The sequence below is a fragment of the Marmota monax genome, unplaced genomic scaffold (assembly GCF_021218885.2).
Source record: "Marmota monax isolate L192 unplaced genomic scaffold, Marmota_monax_Labrador192_F-V1.1 WCK01_AAM20220418_F8-fsc00002, whole genome shotgun sequence".
Classification (NCBI taxonomy): Eukaryota; Metazoa; Chordata; class Mammalia; order Rodentia; family Sciuridae; genus Marmota; species Marmota monax.
The window spans coordinates 40,026,569-40,048,570 of record NW_026693571.1 but is presented as its reverse complement, the minus strand read 5'-3'; the positions used below and the strand labels follow the sequence as shown (position 1 = coordinate 40,048,570).

Below are 22,002 nucleotides of genomic sequence, written 5' to 3'. Positions count from 1 at the left end.
AAAGTGAGCCCAAACACTGTGAGGAAAGCATTTAAGTAAAAGAGAAAACAAAGAAATATGATGTAATGGCCTGATGAAGGTTATCTGGTGAATTCAGGTTACAATAAATAGAGAGATAGAAATAAACATATGTGAATGAAAGCATCTATTTTTTTATTTTAAGATAGGGTCTTACTAAATTGCTTAGAACTTGCACTCCTTCTGCCTCAGCCTCCCAGGCCGCTGGGATTACAGGCTTGCAGGCACTAATTCTTACTAATACTTTAATATTATATCTGTATAAAATACCTATAGATATCAACTCTAGCCATTGAGAAGATCTGGAAAGAATAACATCTTAATACCCAATATCCACTTCTTGGATTCTGAATACTGTTCATAAAAAGAAAGAAATGGCTGATTAAGATGTGTGCAGAAAAATACAAAAATGAGCTTCAAAACATCTATTTGATCATTCTAGAAAGCAAAACATCTATTTGACCATTCTAGAAAGCAAGTAAATGGCCAAGGAATCACAAGATATGTCAAAAGAACATGAGAAGTCAGCTTGAAGGGATTCCCAACTGTGGACAATAAGTAATGAAAATAAGTAATGACAGTAATTAATAATAACCCATCAAATACAGTAGAAAACAGAGGGCATATTTATATGAATAAACTGATAGTTTGAGGAATAGGATATTTAAACAATTTCAAAGTACCCCAACACAACAAAACACTTGTGAATTAAATACAGAGTAAATTTATATTATCCTGGCAGTTACCACTTTAATCAAGTGATCAAAGTTGTCATCAGTATTGGGACAAATAGTGGTGGTTCAGTTCACTAGGTAGTATATACTTTGTACACTCAAAACTATTGGATTCAATCTCCAGCATCCAAAAAAACACCACCACATGACTGAATTATTTTCTTTTCAGTCTAATTCTATAATACTCCTATCAAAGAATACTCTCTAATACTCTCTAATGATGAGGAAGTAGATGATTAAGCAAAATCAGGAACATTCATTTGCATTGTTTCCAATTTTAGAACACTGACAAAGATTCTAGCTTAATCAAACTTTAGTTAAGTTCCTGAAACTTCTCCTAGGCCCATCTGTGAACTTCCTCATAAAACCCAGTTGTAGCAAGAACACTAAGTCAAATTAGCAGGAAACAACCCCGCCTCCATTCTATCCTCCATAAATGACCACCCTCGGTATCTACCCTCCAACTTTCCCCAGGTATTGTCTCATCATGCCTGATCATTCCTTATCCTCCAACCGGAACCAGGCAATATCAGAATACCTTGGCCTGTACTCAGCCAGAATCCCCCCTGACCCTTGATGCTTCCTCTTAGTATTTCTCATCTGCCAACCCCCACCCCATTCCTTGGCTATAAATTCCCACTGGCCCATACTGCATTCATAATTCTAATTCACCCTGATTCTATGCTGAGGTTTCTTTTTCCCTCTTTCAACAGTCCTGAATAAAATCTATTTTCATCACTTTAAATATGGTCCAGCTGCTTTTCCTTCACATCATAAGAACAATGTTTTCTCACAAGCTCATACAAACATTTGTAACACTCCTTTATTTTCTCCATATGTCATCTAAAAGTCATTAAACAAACAATGTAAAGGTTGATACATATTGCAATTTTGCCTTTGTGAAAGAATCAACAATTTATACTCCTTTACTGTTGGTGAAATTGAATGCATTTTCTCGATTTACTGCTCATTTACAAAACTAAATGAGCAAAAATATAATGATAAAATATAAATGAGCATTTTTACCAGAATCTTTTTATTTAGAGCATTTAATTAGTGATATGTACCTCTTATCATACATTACAAATACTTCTCAAATTTGTAGTATCTTCCTGAGTCGGGTTTATTTTGTTCAACTTAATGCTTCTCAGTTCCATCAATTTTCCTGCAAATATTTAATTTTGTTCTTCTTTATGTCTAAATAAATAAAACTCCATTTTGCAAATATACCATGTTCTCTTATCCATTCATCTGCTGACAGACACCTAGGCTGATTCCATGATGTGCTATTGTGAATTATGCAGGTATTGCTATAGTATGCTGATCTCATTATTTTGGATAAATACCAAGGAGTGGTCTAGCAGAATGATATGGTGATTTCATTCCCAGTCTTTTGAGGAATCTCCATACTGGTTTTGCCATAGCGGCTGTAAAAATTGACACTACCACCAACAGTGTAGAAGAGGCATAAGAATCCTCTCCCCGCATCACATATCCTCACCAGCATCATCATTTGTGTTCTTGATGACTATGATTCTAAGTGGACTGAGATGAAATGTCAGTGTAGTTTTGACCTGCATTTCCTTGATGACTAGAGATGCTGAACATTTTATATAATTGTTGTCTATTTGTACTTCCTCTTTTGAGAAGTGTCTGTTTAGCCCATTTGTCCATTTATTCAATGGGTTATAATTTTTTTGGTCTTGAGATTTGTGAGTTCTTCATATATTCTAGATACTAATATTCTGTCAGAAGAGCAACTGTCAAAGACTTTCACACATTATGTAGATTCTCATAGAACTGTTAATTATTTCTAACACTATCCCATTTTTTAATTTTTTTAAATTTTAATTTGTTATATATGACAAAGGAATGCATTATAATTCATATTACACACATAGAGCCCAATTTTTCATATCTCTGGTAGAATACACAAAGTAAAGTCACATTCTTCATGTCTTCACATATGTACGTAGGGTAATGATGACCATTGCATTCCACTGTCTTTCCTACCCCTGTGCCCCTTTCCTTCCCTGACCTCCCCTTTTCCCTTTTGCCCTATCTAGAGTTCATTTAATCCTCCCATCCCCCCAACACCCACAGCACATTATGAACAAGCATCCTTAAACCAGAGAAATCATTAGGCATTTGGTTTTTTGGGGACTGGCTAATTTCATTTAGCATTATATTCTCCAGCTCCATCCATGATGTTATTCTCTTTTAATGTTGAATAATAGTCCATTGTGTATACATACCACATTTTCTTTATCAATTCATCTACTGAAGGGCATCTATCTAGGTTGGTTCCACAGTTTAGCTATTGTGAATTGTGCTGCTATAAACATTGATGTGGCTGTGTCCCTGTAGTATGCTGTTTTTAAGTCCTTTGGGTATAGCCCAAGGAGTGGGATAGCTGGGTCAAAGGGTGGTTCCATTCCCAGTTTTTCAAGGATTCTCAATACTGCTTTCCATATTGGCTGTACCAATTTGCAGTCTCACCAGCAATGTATGAGTGTGCCTTTTCCCCCACATCCTCATCAACACTTATTGTTGTTTGTATTGGATAGCTGCCATTCTGACTAGAGTGAGATGAAATCTTAGAGTAGTTTTGATATGCATTTCTCTAATTGCTAGAGATGTTGAACATTTTTTCAGATATTTGTTAATTGATTGCATATCTTCTTCTGAGAAGTGTCTGTTCAGTTCCATGGCAAATTTATTGATTGGGTTATTTGTTTTTTTGGTGTTAAGATTTTTAAATTCTTTATATATTCTAGAGATTAGTGCTCTATCTGACGTGCATATGATAAGAATTTGTTCCCAATTAGTAGGCTCTCTATTCACCTGATTGTTTCTTTTGCTGAGAAGATTTTTAGTTTGAATCCATCACATTTATTGATTCTTGATATTAATTCTTGCACTATAGGAGTCTTATTAAGGAATCTGGAGCCTAATCTGACATGAGGGCGATTTGAGCTTATTTTTTCTTCTAATAGATGCAGTGTCTCTGGTTTAATTCCTAGGTCCTTCATCCACTTTGAATTGAGTTTGGGGCATGGTGAGAGATAGGTGCTTAATTTCACTTTGTTGCCTATGGATTTCCAATTTTCCCAGCACCAATTGTTGAAGAGGCTATCTTTTCTTCAATGTACATTTTCGGTGCCTTTGTCACTATAAGGTAACTGTAATTATGTCAGTGGAAATATTTCCTGAGCTACAGGAGTCCTACTGAAGCAGTTGCTGCCTATGGCTATATGTTGAAGTATTTCTCTCATGTTTTCTTGTAGCAGCTGCAAAGTTTCTGGTCTTATTTCTAGGTCTTTGATCCATTTTGAGTTGACTTTTGTATACAATGAGAGGAAATGAGTTTCAATTTTCAACATATGGATATCCAGTTTGCCCTGCACTATTTGTTAAAGAGGCTGTCTTTCTCAAGTGAAAATTTTTGGCACCTTTGTGGAGAATCAATAATTGTAGCTGTGTGGGTTTGTGTCTGTCTTCTATTCCATTCCATTGGTCTACATAAGTTTTTTATGTCAGTACCAAGTTGTTTTGTTATTGTGGGTCAGTAGTATAATTTGAATCTGGGTATTGTGATGCCTCCAGCATTATTCTTTTTGTCTATCTTAACCTGTATGAACTCTCTGGGCAGTCACTTGGTTCTGGGTAGATATTCAATGAGTGACTTTTTTACACCAGAGGGGCAAAACTCTATCCTCAGATCATATATACTAATACTGTCATTTTTCTGTTCATAAGTGCCATGAAGAGCTCCTAAACATGCACAGACCACAAATTATTTCACTTTTCACTGCCTCCAATTTTCTTTCTCCATGCCTGAGACCACCCTGTTACTTTAATAACATCCCTAAACCCTATCCCTAGGAAGGAAGATTTAAGACTTGGGGCTCACGTTATCATTGGTGCCTCATGAACATTTAGCAAAATTTCTCACTTTTTGCCAATGACTGGCATTCTGTATAGTGTGCAAAACAGGCCTGATTCAAGAACATAGGTCTGAAATGAAGTGCCTTTTAAAAATGTCACTAAAAATACACTTAAGAAACTAAAGGCAAATTCTGACAAAAACTTAAAAAAAAAAAAAAAAAAAAAAAAAAAAAAAACGAAGAATCAAATCCAGAATTAACTATTATAAAAAGAAGATTTTGGTCCTCTGAAATGGAAATGAGGACAACCACTCCATTCACAATATCTTCAAAAAAAATAAAATACTTGGGAATCAACCTAACAAAAGAGGTGAAAGACTTATACAATGAAAACTACAGAACCCTAAAGAGAGAAATAGAAGAAGATCTTAGAAGATGGAAAAATATACCCTGTTCATGGATAGGCAGAACTAACATCATCAAAATGGCGATATTACCAAAAGTTCTCTACAGGTTTAATGCAATGCCAATCAAAATCCCAACGGCATTTCTTGTAGAAATAGAGAAAGCAATCATGAAATTCATATGGAAAAACAAAAGGCCCAGAATAGCAAAAACAATGCTAAGCAGGAAGGGTGAATCAGGCGGTATAGCGATACCAGACTTCAAACTATACTACAGAGCAATAGTAACAAAAACAGCATGGTACTGGTACCAAAACAGGCGGGTGGACCAATGGTACAGAATAGAGGACACAGAAACCAATCCACAAAACTACAACTACCTTATATTTGATAAAGGGGCTAAAAGCATGCAATGGAGGAAGGATAGCATCTTCAACAAATGGTGCTGGGAAAACTGGAAATCCATATGCAACAAAATGAAATTGAATCCCTTTCTCTCGCCATGCACAAAAGTGAATTCAAAATGGATCAAGGAGCTTGATATCAAATCAGAGACACGCCGTCTGATAGAAGAAAAAGTTGGCTACGATCTACATACTGTGGGGTCGGGCTCCAAATTACTCAATAGGACACCCATAGCACAAAAGTTAATAACTAGAATCAACAAATGGGACTTACTCAAACTAAAAAGTTTTTTCTCAGCAAAAGAAACAATAAGAGAGGTAAATAGAGAGCCTACATCCTGGGAACAAATCTTTACTCCTCACACTTCAGATAGAGCCCTAATATCCAGAGTATACAAAGAACTCAAAAAATTAGACAATAAGAGAACAAACAACCCAATCAACAAATGGGCCAAGGACCTGAACAGACACTTCTCAGAGGAGGACATACAATCAATCAACAAGTACATGAAAAAATGCTCACCATCTCTAGCTGTCAGAGAAATGCAAATCAAAACCACCCTAAGATACCATCTCACTCCAGTTAGATTGGCAGCCATTATGAAGTCAAACAACAACAAGTGCTGGCGAGGATGTGGGGAAAAGGGTACACTTGTACATTGCTGGTGGGACTGCAAATTGGTGCAGCCAATTTGGAAAGCAGTATGGAGATTTCTTGGAAAGCTGGGAATGGAGCCACCATTTGACCCAGCTATTCCCCTTCTCGGTCTATTCCCTAAAGACCTAAAAAGAGCATGCTACAGGGACACTGCTACATCTATGTTCATAGCAGCACAATTCACAATAGCTAGACTGTGGAACCAACCTAGATGCCCTTCAATGGATGAATGGATAAAAAAAATGTGGCATTTATACACAATGGAGTATTACTCTGCATTAAAAAATGACAAAATCATAGAATTTACAGGGAAATGGATGGCATTAGAGCAGATTATGCTAAGTGAAGCTAGCCAATCCCTAAAAAACAAATGCCAAATGTCTTCTTTGATATAAGGAGAGTAACTAAGAACAGAGTAGGGTCGAAGAGCAGGAGAAGAAGATTAACATTAAACAGGGATGAGAGGTGGGAGGGAAAGGGAGAGAGAAGGGAAAATGCATGGAAATGGAAGGAGACCCTCAGAGTTATACAAAAGTACATACAAGAGGAAGTGAGGGGAAGGGGAAAAATAATATAAGGGGGACAAACGAATGTCAGTAGAGGGAGCAGAGAGAGAAGAGGGGAGGGGAGGGGAGGGGAGGGGAGGGGAGGGGAGGGGGGATAGTAGAGGATAGGAAAGGCAGCAGAATACAACAGACACTAGTATGGCAATATGTAAATCAATGGATGTGTAACTGATGTGAATCTGCAATCTGTATATGGGGTAAAAATGGGAGCTCATAACCCACTTGAATGAAATTGTGAAATATGATATATCAAGAACTATGTAATGTTTTGAACAGCCAACAATAAAAAAATTAAAAAAAAAAAAAAAAAAAAAAAAGAAGATTTTGGGGTTGGGCCACAGTGGCACATGCCTACAATCTCACCAACTTAGGCGGCTAAGGCAGAACGATCCCAAAATAAATACCAGCCTGGGCAATTTAGTGAAGCCTTGTCTTGAAAATAAAATTTTAAAAGAACTGAAGATGTAGCTCACAGGTAGAACACTCCAGGTTGGATCCCTAGTACATTTATAATAATGATAATAATTATAATTAAAAATTTTTAAAAAGTAGATTTTCATCATTTTCATTTACCAGACCAGTATAAAACAAAACATAGCCATAAATGTTTGGCAATTTTTGCTACTCTAGAAGAAAACAGTCTAATTAAAACCTGCCATTGCCCTATACCACTCCTAGAACTTTCTCAGGCTTACTTAAATTTTCTCTAGGAATTCTGATTCAACTTGCTCTTTTAGGTAAGGCAAATATAAGTTAAATTCTAGGTACAGATAAGCATAGTCAGCATGTACTTAGAGGTTTTATGGATTAAAGTGATTAAGAAAGCAAGGATCAGAAGGGGAACTTGACCTTCCCTGAAACATGCTTAGTCTTTAGACCTAACTTGATCACTAATCATCAGTTCTGATTACCAAGTGTCAGAAAAACATAAGGATCCAGAATTCTGAATTATGTCTCTTATCCTCCAGGCTTGGCTCCTCTAGGAGATTCACACAGGAAATGCCACAATCTTCCACAATCAACTTCTGGGTAATTACTAAACCCAAATCTGACAGTAAGTATATTCCTAATAAAAAATGAATTCAAGTAAAATTTTTCTTTTCTTCAACATACGTCCCTCCCCTTCAACAAGAATTGACTCTTCTTTTTACTGGGAATTTTGTATTGCTGACATTCCCCTCATCTTTGCCATGCTGGCTTAATGGAGAGCTAATAATAATTACATTAAAACTCCAAGCAAGTTCCTGGTGGTCAGAATATATAGAATTAATTTAAAACTGAAATGGAAGCACATGTTTCTTCAAGCTTACAATTATTTAAAGTACACATATCAACTCCTATTTCATCAAAAAATATTTTTGGTTTTGCATTTTTACAACAGACTTTCAAATAAGAGGGCAAAACTAAGCAAACCTGAAAATTTTTTCACCCCTTGGAATTTGGCACTTCTGAGAGCCAGGTCCAATCCTTCCATTCATACAAGTACTTCAGGAACACAACAGCTTATTATACTTGCAGTTTTCTAGAATCTTCACAGTAATGTGATCTTTGAACAATGGTAGACTAATGACTTCTATTATCAGTGACTAATAATATTTCTCAGTTTTATTTTTTTATCTAATCATAATTTTTAAAGACAATATCTTTATTTTAAATATCTCATTTTCTCTAAAAATGTATTGATAGTTCTTCCTGGACTTTTCTGAAGTTGATGAAAAGGAACACATAAGGACCCATTTACTTAAATGTAGAGATGGAAGTAATAAACGCCAAGAAAATGTTTGTACAAGGCTTTATGCAGTAATTGTAAAACAAAATTAGCTTTTACTATTCTAACAGACCATACTTTAAAGAAGTTGAAATACATATTAAAAATATTTTAAAAGGAAGAATATTGTTAGCTCTAACTAAAACAATAGCAAAAAATATTTTTTTAGAAAATATATTTTTTAGAAAAAAAAGTCAATTTTCATTTTTAAAGCAGAATATTAAAAAAAACAAAATATAGCAAAAAGAGACTTTTACAAAGTGGTCTTTTTAAGTCATAAGGCATTTGGTCAATAACAATAGATAAAATAACCATTAAGACTTATAAGGAAAAATTCACATGAAAGAATAAGATGAATACATCAGTAATTTCACACCAGATTATCCTTCATTCCTACCAGAGAGAAAATACAATTTCTGAATACACTCTACATCTTTTCAACTCAGATAAAAATATACACTTATGGAAAATTTGTTTCATATTAACTTAACATTAAATATTCCTAACAAGTGGTGACACATACAAATGCAGAAGCCACTTCCAACATGTGGAGGAATACGGACTTATCTTTTCCTTATCCATACACTGATAAACTGACTCCTTCAAACTGACAGTTTTCCAGACATTTAAAAGAACAAAAAGGAAAATGCAAATAGATCATCTGTCTAGTATCTATCCAGGGAGTAGTCAATTGTTTATTCAAGATCCCTGAGGGTCTAAATAACTAATGTTCCTTGCAATAAAGAATCATTAAAACAAATGCCAATTTTTAATCCCTAAAGACTGGTACTCTATATTTGTGTGTGTGTGTGTGTGTGTGTATCTGTGTCTCTATCTCTTGAATCAGTTAATTCTACAAGGAATTGTATATATGACCAGTAAAAACTCAATAAATAAATGAAACTTTTTTATTGAATGGAAAAAGATAAGTCAAAGATTATTATGACTCAAATATTTTCCCTAACATCAAAGAACTTACTAATTAATAATGTGCATGGTTCTGACAAGCAGAATGGAATCCAATATTTAATAAGTAGTCAACTAGCTAAGTTTTGCAAATTAGCAAAAACGCAGCATAAAATTACTGAAGAATAGTGCACCTAGTTCCTTTACTGAGTTAGACTCAATTTAGCTTTATTATTAATGCTTTACAGCATGGTAGGAAAACACCATAGCTTATTTGATTAAAAAAAAAGTAATGGCAAATTAATATACATAAGCATAAAACATTCTAGATAATTAAGTCTTTGATCACAACTTTTCCAGATTTTTATGTATTTACTAAAATTCTGGGTTTATTTTCCTTTTATTTTTTTTTAAGCATACACAAAGGGTACAGCTTGTCCTCTGATAAATTTCTTTTACCCTACTTGAAGGGAGATTTCCCAATGTTGCTATTTGATTATGCTTTTTTGCTGATACAATATTAGAGACATTAAGGTATGCTATTCCAACTGAAATTTGAAATCTGCATACCGAAGACATTATATATACTAATTATAGATTTAGTAACCTATACTGTTACAAAATGAAAATGTACAAATCCTCAATTTTTAAGCTAAATTATAAAATTATTTTAAAGATAATATTTCAATAAGAAAAACTTTGATTTCACATAAAGTTGACAAGCATTAATTCTTTTTCTGGAATCAATCTCCCCAGTCTTAGTTTCTTTTCAGTTGTAAAATTTAGAAATCCCATTTTTATGTTAAAATTTTCAAAGAGTTTAAACCTTTCTGCTATGAAACTCACATTTTATGTTTTCTATCAACAAAAGGAAATTCCCACTTATACTAATAAATTATCTTAAGTAAATTTTTAATAACCAATAACATTATAACATTATTACTGAATTTGAGCAGTTCATTTTTTTTGTTGCTCATTCACTATAAAATTCAAAGCTATCGTGGTTGCGAGGTATAAAGGGTAAAGCCCATAGAAACAAATATTAATTGCACTTTCATATAAATAAAATAATCCAAGACCAAAGACTAATTCCTAACTTACTCAAATGTACAACAACAAACGGTCCTGCTCACCATACAATAACCACAATCAAACCATCCTCTAATTATTTTTTCCAAATCCTGCTAGAACCAAGAAAAAGAGAAATTATTTATAATATATAATGCAAAATTAATTTATAATATATAGATATCCCCCAAAAGCTCATGTATTGAAGGTGTGGTCCTCACTGTAGCAAAGTTGAAAGACAGGGCTTCTGAAGAAGCGACTGGATCATGAGGACTTTTATCTCATCAGTGGATTAACCTATTGATAGCTGAATTAGGACTAATAAAAAGGAATAGAAATTGTAGGTGGGAAGACAGGATCAGAGAAAGAAGGTAAGGGAGGGTTGTCCTAGAAGAGTATTTTCTTATACTGGTCCTTCCCTTCCTGCCCACTCCCCCTCTCTTCTTCCTGAGCAGCTTTCCTCTGCCATGTCCTGCAACAGTGAGGTACTGCCTTTTCAGGCCAAGCAATGGAGCCAGCTAACCAGGGACTGAAACCTCTTTCCTCCTCTAACTTGTTTTTTCTTAAATATCTATAATGGTGATCAAAAGTTGACTAACACAAAGAGACTAACAGATTTCTAATAAGGTACAAATGGAAATGTGGTAGACAAAAGTATATAAAGTGGTGTCACAGGGGAATAGGAAGTAGGATGCTGTAAACACAAGATTAGTTTTTTCTTATCAAGGCACTAATCTTCATGGCATTAATTAACAGAATATAAGTAATAAAATGAAATAGAGAAATCATATAATAGTGAGAAGAACATAGTAAAAAAGACAAAAAAGGAAAGAGTCAGTCTTGAAAACCAAAATAAATGAAAAGAAAGAAAGATTATCACAAAGAAATTTGAAATAACTGGAAAAGAAATGAACCATTTTAAAATATAAGAGGTTGACTAGTAGTATAGCTCAGTATGTGTAAGGTCTGGGATTTATCCCCAGCATCAAATTATAAAAATAAATTAAAAAGGGAGATTAATAAGGAAAAGAAAATCATTTTTAAAAATTCCAGGTCAACATGGAAAAAATTGAGAACATTGAGAAATACTACTACCAGAAATTATACTCTTGCTCACATCCCCCTCAGGCAATAAAATTTGGGTTTCCTCGTCATATAACATGCTGGCTACAGAATAAAGCTAAGAAAGAGAAAACTGCATGAAGAAACCACAGGACACAGGAAGTAATTTTAGAAAGCAAGGATGGGATGGCTCTTTGACTTTAGGGGTGAGCTTCCACACTGGAAAAAAGAGTGTGTGAAAGCCTGCATTTGCTTTATTTATATGAGGGAACATCAAAAGTTTTCCATAAAATATTCTCCTCCAATTTAGGTGGGAGGTGGGCTGTCCGGTTTGCAATAGGTTATGCCCAACACCAGAGCTAGGAGAGTGGTCTTCCTACCCCAGGGAAAACAAAGGTCACATGCATTTTGCAATACATTGTGTGGGAGGGGCCACAAAATCCTTTGCAATGCCAAACCTAAATCTTCCTGGGGAAAAGCCTAGTAAAGATGCTCAGATAAGCTCAAATAATTTACAGGTGACATCCCACATTATACAAAAATTAAGTAATGGGTATAATACCAATATGTATGATTTTCTATGAATTAAAAAAAATTACTTGGCAAATTTTTACTGACTTCTTGTTTACTTTATAGTCCCAAGTCTATCGGTTCATAACATTTTAAATTTCCAAGTGTATTAGATGTACTTTAATAACATTTCATTAATCTCCTTTGCACTATTTTCTGTTCTTTTTTCCTATTAAAGTCAATAATTTATTTAATGCAAATATAGACAGATGACATTGGTATTAAAAACTAAAGAGGAAGACAATTCAAATTGTAGGTGATGTTTAGAGAAGAGTTTAAAGAAATCTGTTAGTGTATACAAAAGTGTAGGACCCTTATCTGTGACAATCCAGGAATATTGTCTAATGAGTCTAATTTTAAGTCCAATAATAATAATAGAAGCATTTAAAGAAAATAAATCTGTAGCCTAAGAACATAAAGGGATTATTATTAAATGATGGACAGCAGTGAGCCAGAACCTTAAAATTTCAACTGCCTTATGTGGCTTATATTGGAGAAGTAACTATCTTAACTAGTAAGGAGCACTTTTAAAAAATATCTTTTAATCTTAATTTTTATTGTAGAAAGATATTATATGTCAGATGTAGAAAAATCTAGAAATACAGCTGGCCAAAATGACCCATACCTGTAAACACAGCTATTTGGGAAGCTGATGTAGGAGTATTGCAAGTTCAAGGCCAGCCTGGCCATATTAGTGAGACCTTGTCTCAAAACAAAAAATAAAAATAAAAAGTACTGTTGGTATAGTAGCTCAGTGGTAGAGAACTCTTAGGTTCAATCCTAGTACTGCAAAATGAAAAAAAAAAAAAAAAGAAAAGAAAAAAGAAAAAAAACATAGCCAAAATACAGTTTTCTTTCATACATATAAAAATAATCTTTTCTGAAAGTTTTGCTTTCTGCCTTACTTTCTAAATAATATATTGCAATTTGCATGTTCTTAAATATTCAATAAAATTTAGTTATCAAAAAAATTTAAGTAATAGGGGGAAAAGTACATTATAGGCCATATCAATAATACAGAATTTTGTAGTTTCTGGCCAATAAATATAATAGTCTTCAAAATAGCAAATTATCTTATAATTCTGCATGCAGTTTTCACTATAACAAATGTACTGGGGAAAAAAATCTTAAGAAAAAAAGATATAATGATGTTTTGTGTCAAATTAACCCAAATATCTCAGCTTTTTCTATTTCTTATCTTTTCTAGAAGCTCTGTGATTTAAATTTTGAATTTAAATTTTATTAAATTTTGAATTTAAATTTTATTAAATTAAATTTATTAAATTTTTTTAATTTAAATTTAAATTTTAGAAGTCATCAAAGGGTCCTATTTACTCAGATCAATAAACTGATTTAAGTGCAATACATTCAAAATAAGAGGAAAATACTCAGTGTATTTTGAACTTCTCAAATTAATACATTTAATCTGAGAGTAAGGAATTCATTGCTATGTAATAAAAAAGATGGTAAATATACTGTTTCATATATAACAGTAACTAATACAATTTTTCTCATAAAGAACTAGTCTAGTAAAAACACAGATGATTTTTTAAAAAAAATTTTTTTTTGTAGTTGTAGATGGAACGAATACCTTTATTTTATTTGTTTATTTTCATGTGGTGCTGAGGAATGAACTCGAACTCGGTGCCTCTCAGGTATGAGGCAGGTACTCTACAATTGAGCTAGAGCCCCAACCTCCACAGTTGACTTTTGTTAAGGATTTTCAATGAGAAAAAGAAGCAGGAATCCATATGCTTAAAACACAATAGATTGACAAACTGTTTCTGGAAAGAGGGGGATGCAGGAGGATATGAAAACTCTATACTTTCCATCCAATTTTTCTGTAAGCCTAATAGTGATCTAACAAATAATCCACTAGTTTAAAAAAATTACAACATAAAAAACCAAGGCACAACAAAATGCTATCTAATATATAAAGCCCTGGGTTTGATCTCTACTACAGTTTTTAGTTTCCACTTGGAAATTTATTTTATACCTATTCTATGTATGGATCAGGAAAGTCTCCTAAAGGTTCATGTGTTGAAGATTTATTCCTCACCTATTGGTTACTATTGGGAGGTAGTGGAAACTTGAAAATGGGGTCCACTTGGAGGAAGTAGGTCACTTGGTCTATATCCCTGAAGGGTCTACCTTTTTTATTTTTTTTAACCTTTATTTATTTATTTTATGTGGTGCTGAGGATTGATAACAGTGCCTCACATGTGCTAGGCAAGTGCTCTAACACTGAGCTACAACCCCAGCCCCCTGAAGTGTCTATCCTATCCCTAACCCCTTTTTGCTTCTGGGTCACCATGAGATGAATAGCTTTGCTCCCCACCATAATGTTCTATCCTCCCTGAGGCCCAAAGTGTTGGGGCCAAGTAGCCATGAACTGAAACCTCTGAAACTATGAACCAAAATATATTTCTCCCTTTAAGATGGTCACCTCATGTATTTTCTCACAACAGAAAGCTAACACACCTATTTTCTCCTAAGTATGAAAATAATATGACTACTGATGTAATTCTGAAAAAAAATAGTAAATTTTGAAAATCAAAATTGTCAGAAGTCCAATTGCACAGAGATAATCAAGTAATTTTATAGAATCTTGACCATATATAAAAAGTTTAAATAACAAAGTATTGCATATATTTTTACATAAATACCGTGAACATTTTGTGTTACCACTAAACATTATAAAATTTGTAAAAAATTAATTGCATTTAAAACTAGGAAGAGATACTTTTGTTAATATAGTAAAATAACAAAAGTGGGAGAAAACAACTTAGAGAAGACAAATAATCATAGTATTCATTTTGGAGATACATGACTATAGTATATAGAAAGTGTGAAAAAAGACCCTGACTACTCACTAGTAGGCAACATCAAGTTTGAACCAAACTCTCTAAGACATACTAGTTTGCCAAATAAAATAGAACAGCATATAGAAGGCAAAACCTTATCTAAAATGTCCCAAAACAAGTAAAAACATTATTTCATATCTTATAATCCACTATGGTATTCCTTCAAAATTCCTTTATTTTTCATAAACCTTACCGTAGAGTCACAATATGAATCCTTTCAAGGTTATTTTGTTATTAATTTTTTTATAAAACAAGAGAAAAATACTACTGACATAAAATTACATCCATTTTCCTAACATGATGTTAACTTTAAGTTTTCCTGGTATCACCACTAAGCTACCAGTTAATACATAAGAATTTAAGTTCTTGTACTCATGTATTTTTATGATTTTATACCAGAGGGAATATAGTAGAAGGGCAAAAATAAAATTGGTTGCTATCAATTTTTTTGAACCAGTATGACTCATACTAGAATGATGCCATTCTTCAGAGCAGCTCTCCTTTTCTGAGACTCTAATTCAGAATAATATGCAGAAAAAAACCACAGTAGATAGTCCATAAACATTCGACAATCACCCAGATTCTTAAGAGCTACACGTTACCAAACTTTCTTATTTAAACAACATCATCTACATATATCTTCTCGAGTGCTGGAAAAATAAGAAGAAAAAAAGTATTTTTATAAAACTATCAATTATGCATACATTCACCCATTCACCTAACCAGCCACATCTCTAATCCATTATACACTCTTAGGTTTGAGTAGAGAAAACGCTGAAATATTTTATGTAATTTGTTTGATTTTACTCAAATTAAATGAGAAAACTAGTAAACAATCAACAGTATAATAACTGTTTCTAATGTACCTAACAAACAATTTTATGAAAAATCCTAAGTTTTACTAAAATGGGATCTAAAAACTTTTTTGTTGAAATCATTGATAGCTAACCTACCTGGAGACTCTCCTCCCACATCTGAAGCTTGAGCTGAATCTACTGAAGAAACCACACTGACAGCATGGGCAGATACATTTGGAGTAAGTGTGGAAGGTAAGGCTGCTGATTTTTTTGTTGCAATGATGACACTTCTGTAATAAACATAAAAATACAAATCACTTGAGTTAATTATGTGAATTACAAAATAAAAATCAGAAAACTAGCTTTTTATAATTTTATTTCCTATTTCTATTTTTTTAATATTTTGTTTTAGTTGTAGTTGGACACAATACCTTTATTTGATTTTTATGTGGTGCCCAGGATCAAACCCAGCACCTGCATGTGCTAAGCAAGCACTCTACCACTGAGCCACAACCCCAGGCCCCCATTTCTACTTTCTAGTAGTACAATATAGACTATTCTCCCAATATGAACTTTCTTCATTGCTTCATATTTATCTGTTTTTCATATTTACCTTCATATTTATCTGTTTTCAATATTTTTTTAGAACTTAGACAATATCTATGGAAATACAAGAATGCACTTTAACAAAGTTACTATACAGGATTTTTTAAATTTAGGATCATCTTTAATTATCTAATACATAAAATATAACCAAAAATATATTTTAAAAAGGAATTTTGGCACTTAAGTAGAAAATTAACTTTTTCTTAAACCTGCGAATAAAATCTGAAAACTCAAAATGTTTCTCTAAGAATTTCAAAGCCTGCTAACTTGAAATCATAAAACCTTAGCAATGTTATAAAGAATTCCTAACATGTATATAACTCACGTTTTTAAACCCAAAGACTTGGGGGTTTAATATGTCTTTTGATAATGTTCTATTGAAAAACAGTGCACAAGTAAAAAAAAAACTAAATGGAAAAATATCAAATAATCGAAGTTGTTCATCTTGCGTAGTATTCAAACACAGATATTTATGATATACCAATTTCAATTAAAGTGTAATACTTTATAGGAAAAGAGTAAGTAAAAGACCTTGTTAGACATAACTTAAAAAGCATTTTTAATTGAAGTTAGCTCCATAAACATGCAAAAACCTAGTTAATGAGGTAAAAAGGACAGCTGATATATAATGCACTCCCACAGCAGTGCTTACTTTTAATTACCTGGTGTTAACCATAAGCCTAAAGTCTTCAACATTCAATTTATTTAATCACATCTTTTGTTGACAATACTATAACTGCAAGCTGCAAGTATTCCCTTAATAGCTTTAAAGTACTCAGTTTATAAACAAAGTTAAGTTCTTGATCCCAATGAATGCATTCAAAAGTAGAAATTATGTAATTTTGGTATTTTAAAAATACATTTTGCTGTTATTTCAAAAAGAGATAACACAAAGCAAAATAGGTTCCGTTTTACTTCAGTGACTATCATGTGAGGGCAAACAGTGTTGCCAATTAAATCAACTTCTCTTGTGCTAGGCATGGCTTATTCAATGTACTTGGGGGTAGCTGGTGTCACATCATTATAAGGGTGACTGCCAATGTTAACTATACACTAAAAAATAGAAGCAACAGCCACCTGAGCCCCCTATCCAAAATGGTGTGTTTAAATCACAGCAGCTTATATCAGATGAAGATTATTGACTTAAGGGGGAGCAGATATGACCTCGGGGCATGTGTGTATGCACACACGCACGTGCTCCTCTGTATATATGTGTGATGGTGGTACATTCCAAAAAAATGTTTATTCCTTCTCTAGACATAAATTTACAAACCCATTATTTTGGAGAAGAAAAAAAGAAATATGAAGAATTCACTTTCACTTTTCTTCACAAAAGACAGAACAATCACAATCTAATTTACTACTCATACAGCATATAGGTACTGATAGACACAACAGAAAATATTCAGAATACTGAAGTTGCTTTTACTGTAATTAAAATTTTGGACATTATACCTCCCCAGCAGCCCAACAATTTCACTCCCAAGAAAACCCAAATCCACAGAAACATACAATCATGTGCAGAAATGCTTTATTCATAATAGCCAAAAAATGGATATAGCCCAAATGTTCTTTAAGCAGGAAAACAAATTTTTAAGATGGTGATATACTACTCAAAAATAAAATGATACATACTACTGATAAATATAGCAACATAGAAGAATCAAAAGCATTATGCTGAATGAAGGAAGCCTCATACTAAAGAACACATACTTTATGATTCGTTTACAAGAAGTTCTAGAACAGACAAAAGTGATCTATAATAGGAAAAATGTCAAATAATAGTAGCCTCTGGGGACAGGGAAGGGTTATTTGGGAAAGGGGAATTTTTAGGACTGATGATACCATGATGAGTGTTTTGTGTTATACAAGTATATAAATTTGTCTGTGGCTTTCAGGCTGGGGGATGTGGCTCAGTGTTTGCCTAGGGCATGACAGTCTCTGGATTCAAAGGGGAAGCCTTCATCATATGTAAATTTTACCTTAAAAACATATACCGAGAGCTGTTGTGGCTCAGTGGTAGAGTGCTGGCCTAGCATGGGCCAGCACCACATAAACATAAATAAATAAAATATTTGTGTCCAACTGCAACTAAAAATTAATTTTTAAAAAAAGTACATTGATCTCTAAATAGATATTTTAACACACTCAGTGTTTAAGAGTAAACACATGTCTGAAACTCACTTGCAAATGCATCCAAAAAATAAGATTGATGGATGAATATATGGAAAGTTACATGCCAAAGCATGCACAGCTAGAGCTGATCATGGAACTGCAATGATGGATCTGTGTGTGGTCACTGTTCAATTCTTTCGACATCTCTGTATATCAGACCATTTTCATACAAAATATTTGAAAACACATAAAAGTTTCCTACAGATGTTTCATAATATGAACAAATTCCTATTTGTCAGAGATGGTTAATTAAACAAACTAAAAGACCTGACAACTTCATTTCTGATCTGTTAGCCTACTTCTATTAATAACACTTCTAGTCATGGAAAATAACTTTTTTTATATATTAGATATTTAATGCAAGTGTACTCGACCACTAAGCTACATCCCCAGTCCCCTCCCCCCCCCTTTTTTTAGAGAGAGAGAGAGAGAGAGAGTGAGAGAGAGAGAGAGAGAGAGAGTGTGTGTGTGTGTGTGTGTGTGTCTCACTGAGTTGCTGAGGCCTACCTCAAACTGGCAATCCTCCTACCTGCCTCAGCCTCCAGAATGGCTAGGATTAAAGATATGTGCCAATGCAGCTAGACAAAAATACCTATTATTTTATTCAGTTCAGAAAATATTGTCCAATATCTTGTACACATTATTAGGAATAATACAACTGAAGTATGGCATCCTAAATGCATTTGTATTTAACCCAGCATTACTCAAACATTTGAGCACCAATGCTCTGATGTTTACTAAGCATGCTGTATCATTCCACAGCTTCTTCCCATGGTAGGTATCATTCCTTTGCAAAGATGCCTTGCTTTTTTCCTACTTGCCCCCAAATTTCCTTCTCACTTTTCAAAACCTTGCTCTCCCCAGGCCTACCAAGTCATAGTTCATAATTTATTATTTACTATGCTCCAACAAAATCCTATCATGCAATATAAAGCTGAAATTGATAATAATGATTATAATTTAAGACAAACAATATGCCAGGGATTATAATTCTCAAAATGATACTAAGGCATCTATTACTTTCATTTTTAAAACTTAAAAAGTAAAGCTCAATAAGGTAAAGTAACTTGCCAAAATAAGTTGAACTGTCTACAAATCTACATTTGTCTAAAACCAGAGCCTCTGATTTGAACTATTTCCTCATACCAACCTTTTCAAATGTTTTGCTTTTATTAGTAGATCATAGTTATACATAATAGTGAGTTCTTCATTATGATATTTATATATGTACATAATGTATTCAATTTCATTCCCCTTCCCTTGCCTCCTTCCCTCAAGTCATACTGACTTTTTAAATAAGTTAACTATTGAGATATAATTTACCTACCATACAATTTACTCAAAGTGTACAATCAGAAAGCTTTTACTATGAGGCTAGGGTTGTGGCCCAGTTATAGAGCTCTCACCTAGCACATGTGAGGCACTGAGTTTGATTCTCAACACCACATAAAAATAAATGAATAAAATAAAGGTATTATGTCCATCTACAAACACCACATAAAAATAAATGAATAAAATAAAGGTATTATGTCCATCTACAACTAAAAAGATGTTTTAAATATTTTTTAAAAGGTTCTACCATGGTCACAAAATTTTCCAACCATCATAGTAATTATACTAACATTTAAACATAATTCTGTATTATAATCATCTATAAGCATTGGTAACAAATATCATCAAAATATAACATTATGCATGTAGTACCATTAAATTATCTTTTGATAAAATGTTTTAAAAACACAAAGAAAATGCAATATGCATTACACCAAATCTTGAGAGCCTATCAGGCATAGTGGTAGGAATATTTTCAGTACCATTCTTAAGCTAAAGTTTAAAAGTGGTTTGGTTTGTTTGGGTTGGGTTGGTTGGGTTGGGTTGGGTTTGGGCTTTGGGCTTTGGGGTTGGGTTTTTGTACTGAGGATGGAGCCCAGGGGCACTCTACTACTGAGTTACATCCTCAGCTGTTTTTATAAATCCTTTTAGTAAAACTTTTGAGACAGGGTTTCGCTAAATTGCCAAGGCTGGCGTGATCTGCAGCCACCCAAGTAGTTGGGATTATGAGCATGCAAAATGGCACCCAGTTAAGTTTGTTGGTTTGGGGGCTTTTGATGCTGGGTGAACCTAGGGCCTTATTCATGTTAAGTAGGCACTCTACCTCTGAGCTATACCCCTAGCCTTCAAATTTCTATTGAACAGACAAACTGAAATCCTTTTTTTATGTTTGAGAAACAAATAAGTATCTGAAGTTTTAATAACGCCACCAATTTTAACAAAAAGTACTTACAATTTTTTGTCATAAAGACTGTGGAAAACATATAACTAGTTAAGGAAACTGGTTTTCCAAACTATTAATTTAAAATTACATATAAAAGGATAAAATTTCACTTAAGTGTTTTTCTTCAGTAACTTTAATAAATACTTAATGTTCGTGAGCACTGTGCTAGGAACACACACAAATTATTTCATTTATGTTTATGACAACCTGGAAAGTTAGTGCTATATATTATTATCCCCACTGTACAGATGAAAAGAAGGTATTCCTAAGACACTTCACACTACAAGTAAAAATACTGCTGATTTTTTAAACCTGAACCTTTAAAAGTTTCTTTTACCAATTAACAGCAGACAAGTAGCAACAGTATGTTCTAGATAACTAAGGATCAGAAGTCCCATTTCTGAATTATGTCAGCCTTAAATACCACAAACCTTCACATAAATGCTATTTTATTAAACATGCAAATAGTCCACTAAAGGAGAAAAGAGCATTTTAGTCCAGCACTTTAGTCCCTAAGGATCCAGTTGAAAAGCCAGACCAGCCCTTGAACTTTATCAAGATAAATCCCTGGCATGCACTAATCTCTAGAGAGGATCTTCAAATTAGATAAGAGCAAGAATTTTGGCATGGGAATAACACAAACACCTTTCCTTTCACAAGGGCCCACAAACTGGCAGCCTTTCAGCAAGGTTTCACTCATGAAGCTGTTACTCTAAACTTTCCAGCTATTGCTTGGAAGTTGATAATTCTTAAGATATGAGGAGAGTTGTGATTTCTGACACAGCATTCCTGAGATAAATACATGATCAGAGGGATGCTTTGAAATTCCCAAAGATATTCCACTGACCAATGGCTGCATGAAAGTGTTTCAAAAGGTGTCTCTTGCTAAGAAAAGGAAGGGATAAAACAGCAGTATGCTCCCCATCAGACAGTATTTTAAATGCATACCAGATATACATTAAGTTCCATACAGCATCCTGGAAAATGCGGTAACCAAAATACTTTCTCTCGTTTTGTTTTAGTAAAACCCCTTGAAATGTATTCCTAAACATGGTTTCCTAAATGAGTTCAAAATTTCACTTAAAGCATCAGGAAGGCATAGAAATTAATTTCAACACCATTTAAAATAAAAGCAATGATAAATTTGGCATGTCAAATTTTCCATATGTACTTTATGAGGCATATATAAATATATCTTTTTTAAAAAAATCATAAGCCCCCAATTTTTGTACACTGATTC

General features: G+C 33.5%; 1 protein-coding gene across 5 annotated transcripts in view; it reads right to left on the bottom strand.

Moving 5' to 3' along the window:
- Positions 1-22,002, bottom strand: part of Lrba (LPS responsive beige-like anchor protein) — a 728,436-nt gene that overhangs the window by 500,275 nt on the left and 206,159 nt on the right. For all 5 annotated transcript variants that reach the window (XM_046459031.1, XM_046459033.2, XM_046459036.2 and 2 more), the window contains exon 31: positions 15,863-15,996. In XM_046459031.1, the coding sequence (XP_046314987.1) occupies positions 15,863-15,996 (134 nt within the window). The remainder of the gene's footprint in view (positions 1-15,862; positions 15,997-22,002) is intronic.